At 41.4% G+C, this 12946-nt stretch overlaps 1 protein-coding gene across 5 annotated transcripts in view; it reads right to left on the bottom strand.

Moving 5' to 3' along the window:
* LOC141759658 (cadherin-18) overlaps positions 1 to 12946 on the bottom strand; it is a 180186-nt gene that overhangs the window by 68203 nt on the left and 99037 nt on the right. For all 5 annotated transcript variants that reach the window (XM_074621911.1, XM_074621913.1, XM_074621912.1 and 2 more), the window contains one exon: positions 2830 to 3394. In XM_074621911.1, the coding sequence (XP_074478012.1) occupies positions 2830 to 3060 (231 nt within the window). In that variant the 5' untranslated portion in view covers positions 3061 to 3394. The remainder of the gene's footprint in view (positions 1 to 2829; positions 3395 to 12946) is intronic.

The following is a 12946-nucleotide window of genomic DNA, read 5'->3' as shown; positions in this document are numbered from 1 at the left end:
TTATTTCACGTAACACCTCACTGGTTTAATACAGAAAACATTCCAATCTGCATGCACTTGTTTCCTGCATTGCAAAAGAGTGGGTGAAAAGCAATTTGATGTTAAGACCTCGCTTTTTTTCCTTTTTTTTATTCTTCCCACAGTTGAGCTATTACTGTACATGCAACAAGACAGTTGCCTGATTCTGTCACAGCACGATCCATTTTTAGATGTATGAATAAAACATTTAGGCACCTTTTCTTAGAGGTTGCTACTTTGCTCTGCAAATAAGACAGGGGTATTCCTCCCGGTCGTGGCTGAAGCACCGATTCTGTCAAATCTCACAGTATTTGCTGTATATTTTAGCGGCGGGCAGCGCCGATGATGCTTCCATTCAAGGATATCTGACTATGTCTTTTCATCCAACAGCTGCACCACGTCCTCCAACTAAGATACAGCAGACAGTTCACTGAAGTCCATATTCATTCAGGGCTCGGGGATTCAAATCGTCTTCTAAAAATTACCATCCAGTCTGTAACCTGCACGATGACTTCAGAGAACCACGCTGAGCTGATTGACACGAAGGCATCCACACCTCCCATCGGGAGAATGGGTTGTCTCCCGTCTCGTATCTGGACAAGCCCTGTCCCCTACCAAAGCATTTGCGTCTCACTCATGCACAAAGCTGTCATTTCCCAAATGCATCAGCCCCCCAGAAAGGTGTCACTAGGGATTATGGGATACCTCAGGGGGATTAAAAATGTTCTTGACAGACTGGCCGCTTCACTTATTCCCAGAAGTCACTCTATTGCTGTCCTTTATGTGAGAGTAGTAGAAAGTACACACAACATTACCAACTACCGAGACCGAGTCTTACATTACGGTATGCTCGAGTCATGTCTGACCTTGCAGATTTCTCAGCACGCATCTGCTTTTTATGTCGACCTCGCAATAATTAGAATTCCATTTCTGTGCGCGATATTCCCTGCACCTTATCATGAAACGTCTGTTTCAAAACTTCACATTTTTTCCGATGAAAGCAATTATCGACAAAGACTGTGTTGGCAATTCCCTGGTGGAACTGCTCATTTGCTGCACGCTAATGTCCAGAGTTTTTAATCAAGCAAAGGGAGGAAGGAAAAAAAAACACAATACAGCGCAGTACGTGCTGAGTGCATTAATCCTCCTCCTCCTCCTCCTCCTCCTCTCCTGTCTTTGTCTAATTAAGGGTCATTCTGTCTCCTGGCCACATTAGGACACTGCACACCAGTCCCAACCCACATAATTAAATGTTTTTTTGTGCGAACCATCTGGAGACCTCATCTCTTTAAACATGCATGTCAAATTGATTCCTTAATAATGTTTATGTGTCTTCTCAGTGCTTTATTATCATCCAGGATTAGGTGTTTATGTTTGTTTTGCTTTCATCAGCATCACCCACCACACACACACACACACACACACACACACAGAACAACAACACCCTTAAGGTAGGAGTGGAACTAGCACATCAGCCAACCAGCCAGCAAACCAAACAATCATGAACTTCAAAGCAGTGGACGAATTTAATGTGTACATGAGGAAACGCGTCCTTGTGCATCGACAAACTGATGTTTTGAATGTGCTGCACATATCTTTGATATTGTCTAATACCGGGGACACAGCGCCTCAAATGCTGAGGGATTGTTTTTGTTGGCACTGTGGGATTTTATGGTTCATTCATGCGTCAAATAATATTAGCAAAAATATGTTTCACCAATAAATAACCTTTCTTTCCTGCTTTGCCGACTTCGCAAGGACATTTGTGATTAAAACCCCGGGTGTATTCAATAAACAGAGGCGGAAAGTGATATTTACTGCTTTCCCCCCCCCCCTTTCACCCTATTTTCCAAGCTTGTCGTCCCTGTTTTCTTTCATTTTCCCTTCAAATGGCACCGTTGTTGAAATACAGACATATGTGCAGTCAGAGGAGCGTTCTGCCTTTCTCATTCTCTTTCTCTCGGAGTGCAGTTGAGGGGATTAGTCTGTGCCTGAGTGCCTAGAATAATGATCACTGCAGCGGAGAAACACATTTTAACATTTCAGGAGATAAGGGCAGGCAATCTGCAAAGCAGAGGACTTAACCAGCTCCCTGTGGCTTATTGTGGAGCTAACAGAAAAGTCACCACCAACAACCGGGGCTACGCCGAACCCTATATGCACAAGCAGGAAGAATAGCCGCTACTATCTGTTCCACTGTAAGGGGACATCAGTCACTCTGGAATTACATTCATAAAATGTTCTAGCTATGAGGCGCCCTTGATTACTATGTCCCCATTGCACTACTGTCCAATTTCGTACTGCGGTGGATCATTTCCCACCAAGAGATCAAATCTGGGTTCATTTCCCGCTGAGAAGCCAAATCTGATATTTCAGTTCAAAGATAGCTTCATGTAGAGAGGGGCTATTCTCACTTTCAAACTTCATCCACTCTCGCATCGCTGGCTTCCCCGAGTGGCAGACGTGCTGAGAGGCACTCCTTAATTACAGAGAATAAAACATTTTTTTTGGACATTATCATGAGAGGAATTCACTCCAACATCGTAATGACAGGAAAAAAAAAACCCACACACCTTCACAAATGAGCCCTGGATTTACACATCAGAGGATAAAAAAGAGAGCGTGTACAATGCCGACGTGGCAGTCCACCTCAATAGAACAGCTTGGTCCTGCTGTAACCCATTTCTCAATAAACAAGAGGAAGGAGAAAAATGCCAAGTAAGCTGTTAAAAACCAAGTTGCCTGGGATCAAAAGATTTCTTTTTTTGTTTACAGTTGCAGTCAGTTCAATAATAAAAAAAAAAATCCTACCTTTCCCACATACTGTGCTTCTGGTCCCAAGTGTTCTTCTAAAACAAAGAACTGGTTCCAGATCCATCCACGCTTAGGCCTGTGGTGCACCTCCAACTCCCCGTTGGCCAGTTTGGTCTGGTTCCTGGAGGGCACTTTGGCGGGGAGATGGTGGCTCGCCCCGTAGCACCTCTGGATGAAACAGAGGCAGACCAGAAAGGGACAGAGACAGGAGGTGGTGGATATCCTCATGGTGGCGCGTGCTTTTGTAAAGTGATCCCCGTGTTCCAAGGTGGTAAGGTCCTCCCACCGCCGCCGCCGCAGCCGCCACAACTAGCCACCGCTGCGAGGCCCGTGCAGTAGTCCCAGCAAAAGAGGAAGCTAAATCCAAACTGAGGAAATGGCGGTCCCAGTAGATCCTCCAAGGTTCATGGCCCAAAGCCGAAGGTTTAATGAAAAAAAAAAAGGGCGAGATACGTTTACATTATGGAATTTCCCAGGCCGTGAGATGCTGTGCAAACGGACGTGAACTTCTGGGTAGTTCTACCGAGAGCAGAGGTTAATCCCGGAAGCCATTCTGGATTTCCTGGGAGAGAGAGGAAGGGGGGGAGAGAAACACAGAGTTAGAGATTAATTTGATGGATATTAGAAGCTAAATGTCCACTAATTCCCTCCAATTAAATTGCGACTCATAAATCCTTACAGATGAGGACATGCACTTCAAACTGGTCGGCTGTGAAAAGTACAAACAGGCAACATGGAATCTAGTTTCAGTATTCCAGACATTTTTTTGTGCCATTATGCAGACGGTACAAACAAGTTTGGACTTGAGGAGCCAGAGCGCTATTAAAAGGTTGTCCATGCCTATGAGGTCAGAGCGCTGAGTGGTGACTGATACAGCCCTGTGAGGTCGGAGCCGTGTATCAGAGCAGAGCAGCGCCGGCCCCGTGACTCAAAGGATGAGTTGGCTTTATTAAAACCACATCCGAAAAAAAGGGTTTGATTTGGATGTTTTAACACGACCGGGGCACACTGTGAGGCTTACTGTGTGCCTCAGCGCGGTGAATAATAATGTGTGGCAGGAAGAAATACATTTACTATGATAAGGACAGACATCAAGCCACTCAGACGTAAGGCAGAGGGGGATTTTTAAAAAGCAGTGGAATGGAAAAGACAGAGGGAAACAGTTTTTTATTTATTGAAAATGCCATTGAAGTAGTAAAAAATAACTGCGAGCTTTGTTGAATTTCTATGTATACTGAGCATTCAAGTGAAGCTCTGCTAGTCTTTTGAAAGAACGTGCATTACACCTGCATGTGCAGCTCTGTGATCTTTAAAGAGGAGGTATTATGGAGAATCGTCTGGTCTTGAGGTGGATTTTAAAGTTAGATTTATTATTTAAGTTCTGCTGAAGCATGAAATCGGTCCTCACTGCTCACATTTTTTTTATTTATTTTTTTTTGGATGAGAGGAAATGCAGGGTTTGACCTTGCTGTTGTTCGATGCCCTTTGGTGTGATGTCACAATTAAAGGAAATCATGATTTCAGAATCTCATTTATGTTTCTATACAGTGAGATAATGAGGCATTTCTCAAACAGAGTAAGTCAAGTTGAGCTTGCAAAGGGAGAACGGGAGGGTGCATAATGCTCAATTTAGAAACGAAACAAACGCGTCCGTGCTTACATCACCAGCTGTGCCAGGCTCTGGTGATTACACTTCAGCACCACTAATTTACACCTGCTGTGTGACACAATATTCTCAGCTCAAAGGTCGACTTAACTAGCTCTATTTTAAGCTTCCGACCCTGTTGCCTGCATGCACGGTTAACATATATTATTACATTGCATTATTATCTCTGCAAAGTACATTTGAAATAAAACTAAATTTGATAAATACAGAGCTGCCGCTGTTTGTTTTCCTATATTTTAATCAAAGTGTGGCGAGATCTGTACAGCCAACAGTACCCAGAGGCAGGAGTACTGACCACTGTTAACAGCTGAAGAAAAACATGAACCTTACATTTACCCTGGGCGAAAACAATCTGACCAGCAACAAATATTAGATTTTGACACTGAGACCGAAGTTTAGCCTCTTAAAGGAATTAAATAATATGTTTGAAACTCTTATGCAGACATATCTACCACTAATAAATTACCAAATGGCTCGCCAAGGTAAGGAAAATGTTGGAGGACATTTTTCAAGTAGGCTTTCTTTTGATAGATAAACCACATATTCAAAATCAAAATACCTCCTTTGTCTCAAAACTAAATTTTCTGACAAGGTATCAGATGTAGAATTTTAAAAGTTATAAGTCTGACTCATATTCTCTGCCATGGCCACTTGGCTACTCCATTTTCACACAAAGCTCCCAAAACATCCTCGATAAAAGGGATGAAGGAAGAACACTGATCACTGAAAACAGATGCACACTTTGAATTAGGACAACACTCAGGCTTTTAGACTGACAGTAAATCCAGACAAGAATGCAATATCAGACAGACCTATAGTGATTTAGTATGACAAGGGTCAGGGGTCAGGTCAGTAATAATGCCAGTCAGTCTGTGAAGTGGATTATGCATAAATGTAGTATACAAATAAACTGTTTCAGCACCCGCTTCAAATGGTATCAGCCAATTGAATGGCCATTATCAGTGGTTATCAGTCTCATAGAGATGAGTTAGAAGGGACTAGAAGGCAGATATCATCTATTCACATGGTTTATCACTGAAACGAATACAAGAAGACAAAGTCAGGCGGCAACCTCTCGTGGCCAGAGTCCCCTGTGAAAGTTAACTTACATAATGTACATAACGTAACTTATCTTAATATAAATATGTAACTTAACTTAACGTATATAACGTTATGTAACGTAACTTAACTCACAAATGTAAGTAACAAACATATTTAACCCAAACCATTTTCCTAAACCTAACCAAGTAGTTTTGTTTCATTTCACAATATTAACCATGTGCCACTTCTACAATGTTCGGTATAGGTGCAGCTTCCCCCATCTGAAGCATTAGAGTGGTAGTGATAACAGCTGAAAGAAGCCATTTAATGGGCTGTTAACATTCGTAATGGGTGGTTTCAGAAGAGGTTGGTGAGGAACTCTTTTACTTTTAGTGAAAAAAAATTGTCCGATGTGTTTCTTAGACACATAGTCACACTAAGTTGTCACAAAAATAGGACAACGCACCCCTTTTAAATGAAAGCCAACTACCTGCATTAACAAGTGAAACTCTAAGTGAATTATCTGAGAAATATGAGTCAACACGATAAAACAAACACAAAAAAGTACAAAGAAATGTGGGCACTTTCCCATAAATAATACTAATAATAATAATATGATGTGCCAAAGTCTCAAAAAAGGACTTAAAGCAGGAGAGTTGGTCCAACATTCAAAGTGCTTCAGTAGAATCGCAGCTTTGTGGGGATTATCTGGAGGACAAATACATGCATTTGATATTTAATAGGATATAGGAGCTGACAGACTTCAAAGGCTGCTGCTCTCTATCTCTCACAAAGCACGTGACGACGTTAGAGAGAAATGCTAAAACGAGACATTAATGCAACTTACGACTGTCACATACTTTGAAGGATAATCACGGAATTATTTTTTTTTTATAAATATAAATATTTATACATATATATATGGATTAAGATTTGCTCAGAAGCCTTGACTAATCCCCATGTTTCAAATATCTCTACATGCAAATTACGCAGCTCAACTATAGTTGGTGATGTTGACTATAAGTGCAGTGGTTGTAATACCTACTGCCAGCCCCAGCAGTGAAAGGGAAAGCAAAGTCTGATCCACATCGACTTGGATTAAAGCAGCAGAGGATAAATACTCAGCCGCACACTAAACACGTGTAATCTGAGAAAAGATTCTCATCTGCATAGGTAGAGCTACGCCCAAATCCTGCTTCCCCTGCTTTTTTCCAATAACTGAGAGAATGAAATCGAGCCCTGCAAAGAATACCGATGGAGTTCTTTTGAAAAGCCGTTTCAGAGATTTTAAGGGTTTTCCTTCTCGGTTCGATGTGATTGAATAACGTCACGATTCAAACACAAATCTCCCTACATAGTCGAAGCATCTGTGAGGCAAACGTGGTACCTGAGTGAGTGAGACTGAGAATATATTTTCCAGTAGTTTCACTTTCACCTCCTGGGGCTCTATTCAATCAGTCTTTTAATTGTCTGATTATCATGCTGATTCCAAGCAAAAAAAAAAGAAAAACATTCCAGGGAGCCATGAAATCAACAGCATCTGGCTCTGTCAATGGAAATAATTCCCCCATTTTTATGATGATGATATTGTTTTGTGCAGCCTTCTGCCCATGGCATGTTTATATATGTGCAGCGTTTAACAGGATGGGTTATGCACAGCGGCAGCCACAGGGATTTTGGCAGGATGCATGCAAAAGTGGCTATGTTTACACGCACATGCAATTCTGTTTTGATCTGGTTTCATTAATGGGCCACATAATTGCACCGGATGACATGTTACACAAAGGGCCTGTATAGTTTACTTTCATGTTAACCGATCTGCTACTGGAAACACTCATTAGAGCACCAAATGTGTATTAATCCACCGCTGAAAACGAACCCCAACAAATGCATTATTTACTGCTGTTTCAGCAACGTTTGCATAAAGCGCCCAGCTGTTGTAAAGAATGAGCTTTTTTAAAAACGTTTTGCATCTATAGGAACCAATGGGCTTTGATTGAGAGTCACAGATGGGGTAGGGAAATCAGAAAATATTGAGAGACGGTCTAACTTCTCTCATTTTATAGTCATTGTTTTGCATCATTATCATAAGTATTCAATCATCTACCAAATACTGTTGCTTATATGGACTGTTGATTAGTCAAAAAGCATTTCATAGATGTTGTGATGTGCATTTCTAACTTATTTATTTTACATTTCATTAACTAAATGATTTATCAACTCCTCACAATAAACTAATCAATAATGAAAAATGTTAATTAGATGCAACCCTTACTCAAGACTTCCACTGCAAAGCTGCTGGATCATTTGTTTCCCAGAACGCACTGCTCAGTTGACAAAGATATCCATTACACCTTTTGGAACCATTTTTTTTTTGTATGTACTAAATTATTGAATATCTTTGAGAAGGTTACAACGTATGATTTATCTCATCTGTCCAGCACACTTGCACAAAAACACCAGCCCTTGTGATTTTTCCCAGAGAACCCTTCCCAGCATCATACCTTTTCCTCTCCTCTTCCTGTCACCCCCATAGTACGCTGAACCTTTTCATGCATTACTTTTTTTGCTGGTGGACTGCTCAACCTGTGGCTGGGACACCATAGGCAGACAGAACATGTCTCAGTCTCCTTATTTATTCATGAAAAAAAGGAAAAGTCAATAACGGGGAATCAGCTGGTAACGTAAACAACTCAGTAAGACCTCAGCCGGAGTAGAGCCAGCAGCTCTTGCATGTTACCCCGGCCACTGATGACACCGCGGGAGACGAAAACGCTTAAAAGGGCAGAAAGATAAAGTAAAATGAAAGACAGCAAGAGAGAGGAGGAGAGATGTTGAGAGAGCAACACCTCAATCCAAAAAACAGGCTCCTGTCGCCTGCCGCTAATAGCTAATGTTTTTGGGCTCCTGCTGAGAGCTCACCCACTGCATTCGATTTCACAGCATCAGCTTTCTGTCGGTGTCAAACACCAGATAGCAGAAGACTGGGGCAGGTCAAAACACATATCACTGAACCACTGTTCTATCCTCAGAACAAAGAGGGCCAGCCGGAGAGAGACCACAGCGAAACAGACTCTTGACTTTTTCACCCTCGCCTGTAAAAGGAACAAATACAAACATGTTCCACCCGTTTATAGGGCCTGTATGTTGCCTGTAGTCTCAGGCAGTGTTTCACTGAGCGGAGGTAGAATAAACAAGAGGGTTAAAAGTAAGTACAGCACAGGAGAAAATTAGTGACACAACAATGTGCTTATGTGAAATCAGACTGTTACACTGCTGTGAAATGTTCCTGAGGCCTGAACATGAATTTGGTTTTTATTCTCCGTTGTTCCTGCTGAATCAAAAGGAGCTCTCTGTGAACCTTAAATGGAAGGCAAGCTTATAAAATATCCTCTGCACCAATAGACGAAATATGTGTTCTGGCATCTTGTCTAAAGCCATTAATAAGCTTTTATTGCTCATAGCGTGTGGCTTTGTACCGACTGAACTGTAACAGGGAAAGGCAACATCAGGGGTTGGCTGGTACAACAACACATACAAGGAGGTAATATACATTTGTCCAGATCAAATATTGGTGGCTATTATTTCTCTAGGTGTATTTTGTTATTTCAGGCAATGTTGCAGATTAATGAGCAGGATTGCTTCATGAGAAAAAAACGATTTTTATATGATTTCTGCATTAATTTGATGAAGCGCATTACATTTTCAGGTGTTTTGGGATTAGCCAAATATAAATGTGTATATAACGTAAGCATATTTCATCCCTATAACCCACTCCTATGGGGCAATACTTTACAGAGGAAAGTGTCTGTTCAATCAGAAATCTAAATCTATGTTAGAGCTGTGTTGTATAAGACACAGTAGAGACAGTAGAGAGGCTGAGTTCCATTATTAGTCCTAAAGGAAGTCCCTTTTGTTCACAGAGACTTCATCAAGCACAAATGTGTTTGTCTATAAAGTTTTTCTTTTCTTCTATTGTTTAAATCCTGTGTGTGTGAAACTTGTTTCCGTATAAAAGCATTACAGCATTCTGCATTGACCTAAACAATGACTTTTGATAAATCTATTTCGGCCCCTTGCCAGCTAGAAATTGTTCTTGTTTCTAAGCATTGACTGTATATAAGAAGTGGACATAGTCACAAGGACATCACCCATTGGTTTGTGAACTACGGTTTCAAAATCTTTTGATGGCCGAATGCTGAACAAGACATTTTCAGGTGACCAAAATGTTACAATTAACCTTCATGAACTGAAAAAAACACTATGAAAGGGTTAAAGACACAGACAGTTTCCAGACCGGACAACACCGTGGTAGCAACCTGTCAATCACAAGGTAGCCTCGCCCTAAAGCATCCCCTGCTTTATGGTCTATTTGACTCTAAATGGGACCATAATGTACTAAATGAACATCATGCTGTATTGAAGAAGACTTTAAACTAGTGATTGAGACCATAAACTCATGTTTACAATGTTTACCGAGGTAATAAATCAAGTGAGAAGTAGGCTCATTTTCTCATATACTTCTATACAACCAGACTTATTTTTGCAAGTTCATCCAACTCCGATATCACAGAACTTCTACTAATATTAAGATTATATGTAGTTTTACATTTTGTTTACTTTTTTTCTAGGTTTTCTACTTAATATTGGGACCATATAGATCAATCCTCCCATCATGGTTTGGCTCTTCGTATCATTAAAAATGATTACACTATCGTCCAGTCCATTACATATAAAAGCAGCTATACCTGTGATATACCTTTAGTGTGGAACTGTGAATATAATAATATATAAATACACAACGACTGCATGCAGCACATAATGTGCTTTTGATCTAAATGCTGTATAAAACAATATTTTCAGAGCGATAACAGACACTTTTGTCAAAACTGCAAACATGCATTTGATTGATCTCTACCTGTTCTAAAAATACGAGTGGTTTGCCTTGAGTCTATTGGGTGATTTGACCCAGCTCATTGTTTGTGAAAGGAACCAGATTAGTCTGATCTTCACAAGCGGGGCAATCCTCTGAATGTGCGGCACACCCTGGAGGTTCCACGAAATTGGAGGAGACAAATAGGTTGGAGGGAGGTGCCAGCAATTCAGGGGTTTAGCCAAGCAGACTGTAGTATTTCCACAATGCCATCTTACTGGGAAACACGCAGGGAATCATGGCTGAACGACTTGTGTTAGTGGCTTGTTGTTCTACATAAAAAAAATATTTCTTCTGAGTCATTTTCCACTCTGGTCTAGCTTAGGGTTTACATGATTTAGTGATAACAGAATTCATATCATTTTATTTTTTTTTTGACAAATTAGCATCACCCACTCTTGATGTGATGACAGTTTTGTCCACACAGCCACATAACAGATGTAAGCTGTCTGGAACATCACAGTTTCTCTGCCGGAGGAGACAGTAAATGCCGTTCTCACCTTGAGAGTAGGTGGTGAGCCAGAAATATGTCCCGAGAGTCACAACATGGTCCCTAACCTTCCGGCTTCCCGAGCCCAACATTAATTGCACTCATCGTCACTGTAACTCTCTTGCTTGTAATAACAAATCCATCAATTTGAGTATATATTCCACAAGCGAATGATTCATAGTTTGTTCTGCAAGTTAACTTGAGCACATATTCCAACACCTGCAAGAATAAAATCTCTATCAACAGATTCTGCATTTGTATGTAGAATCTGTAGGCAACGGGACAATATTGTGGTTCTGTTTTCAGCTTGTAGTCGGAGCAGTATCGACCAATCAGGTTCAAGCAGGCTTTGTTGAATGCAGGTGAATTTTCCGTGTGAGGAGCAAAAGAGGCGGAATACTTTAGTGGAACCCTGCGGCTACCGTTTGACAATGATTTAGCCTATTTTAGTTTAAAATTACCTTGGGGAATGGCTACTTTGTAGACATTGTCTCTCAACTCCAACTCCAGTGTCGCATCTGAAGTTGCTAATCGGACTGTAAATAATGATCTGCACACATGAAAAGGAAGTCTTGGCCCGGATATCCGCTGGCTACACTGGAACCAGAAAAATAACCCCTTGCCCCTAGAGGCTTATCCGTCATCAGACCGATAGCCGATGGGCTCTGAGATTGGCAAGAATACAACTTTGATCACATTACATAACCCAAGGATGGAGATCAGAAGACCTTAAAATCATCTAATAATCGTGACCTGGTTCAATAGTTAATATTTCCCTCGACTCGTTCGAGATCTGAAGGTCTGAGAATCAACTCTCGTTCTCAAGTGATGAGGCTGAGAGTAATTTACTTTTCAAGCAGTGCAGCTGTCTGAGCAACATTTTAAATGAAGGTATAAGCTGCGGAAAAACAGAAAGAAAATAAATTGGCTGTCAAACACTCTTGTCCTGGAGAGTACGAGGACATTAAAAGCCCTCAGTGTAAACAGTCCAGGAAATACAGCACGACACTGACGCTACAATTAGCTATCTGAAGCTTGAGGGTATGACATATTGTAACAATCCCTGCATCTATTTCCTCTCCTTCAAATGTAGAAAACGAAACAAATGCTCCTACCTTGCATTTCAATCTTTTTTTCCCCAACACTTGTTGTGGGTAATTAAAAGCAATAAGCAGCAGGTTTTTAAACACAGATTAGGCCTGAAGGTAATTAGGCCCATTGCAGTAATGACTCCCACTGAGTCATGTGGGCTGGATGGTGTGTCAGTCACCCCCTCCCACCACGTCTCCCAAAGTCAACAGCGACTTGTCCTTCCAGTACACTACCCTCCGAACACCATCTGTCCTAACCCTCAGCTTTGATTACCTCAAACCCAAACGCACCACTCCTCACACGGCTCGGCGAGGCAAAGGTTGCCCGAGATGAGAGCGGGGGGGGGGGGGCCTCTGATGGTTCCATCTCCTCATGTTTACATGCCAAGTTAAACAACCTTAATTATATCTGCGAAGGAGGAGATCTTTTCTTGGTGTCAAATTAGAAAACATGCCTGCACTCGTCAACCCCACTATATGTTGTTTGGCTGCTTAATGAGAGCTGGGTGGAAGATGGAAAATGTCCCATCTGCCGCGTGTTTAATGGCTGGATTCTTGAGCTCTAATCATACAGCGGGAGTGCCAGGATGGAGCAGACAGCACCCATCTGCTGGCCACTGCAGGGAAAAAAACAACACAGTTTTTCAACTCGCATCATCATCATCTTCTTCGCCTTCTTCTCTCGCTGCCGCACAACCTCCACACAAGGGTCCACCAGCATTATGCACATAAGACGCGGGAGGCTGGCATATGCTTGGCTGTAGGGCTCCAACTCATGGTTATTCATGATCTATTGATTCATCTGTTGATTGTTTTTCCTAATAAAGCAATTAATTGTCTCGATAAATGACTTGAATGTTTAATCAATTATGAAAATTCTTGATACATTTTCC

Source organism: Sebastes fasciatus, chromosome 21 (genome assembly GCF_043250625.1).
Source record: "Sebastes fasciatus isolate fSebFas1 chromosome 21, fSebFas1.pri, whole genome shotgun sequence".
Lineage (NCBI taxonomy): Eukaryota > Metazoa > Chordata > Actinopteri > Perciformes > Sebastidae > Sebastes > Sebastes fasciatus.
This window is presented reverse-complemented; position numbering and strand designations above follow the sequence as displayed.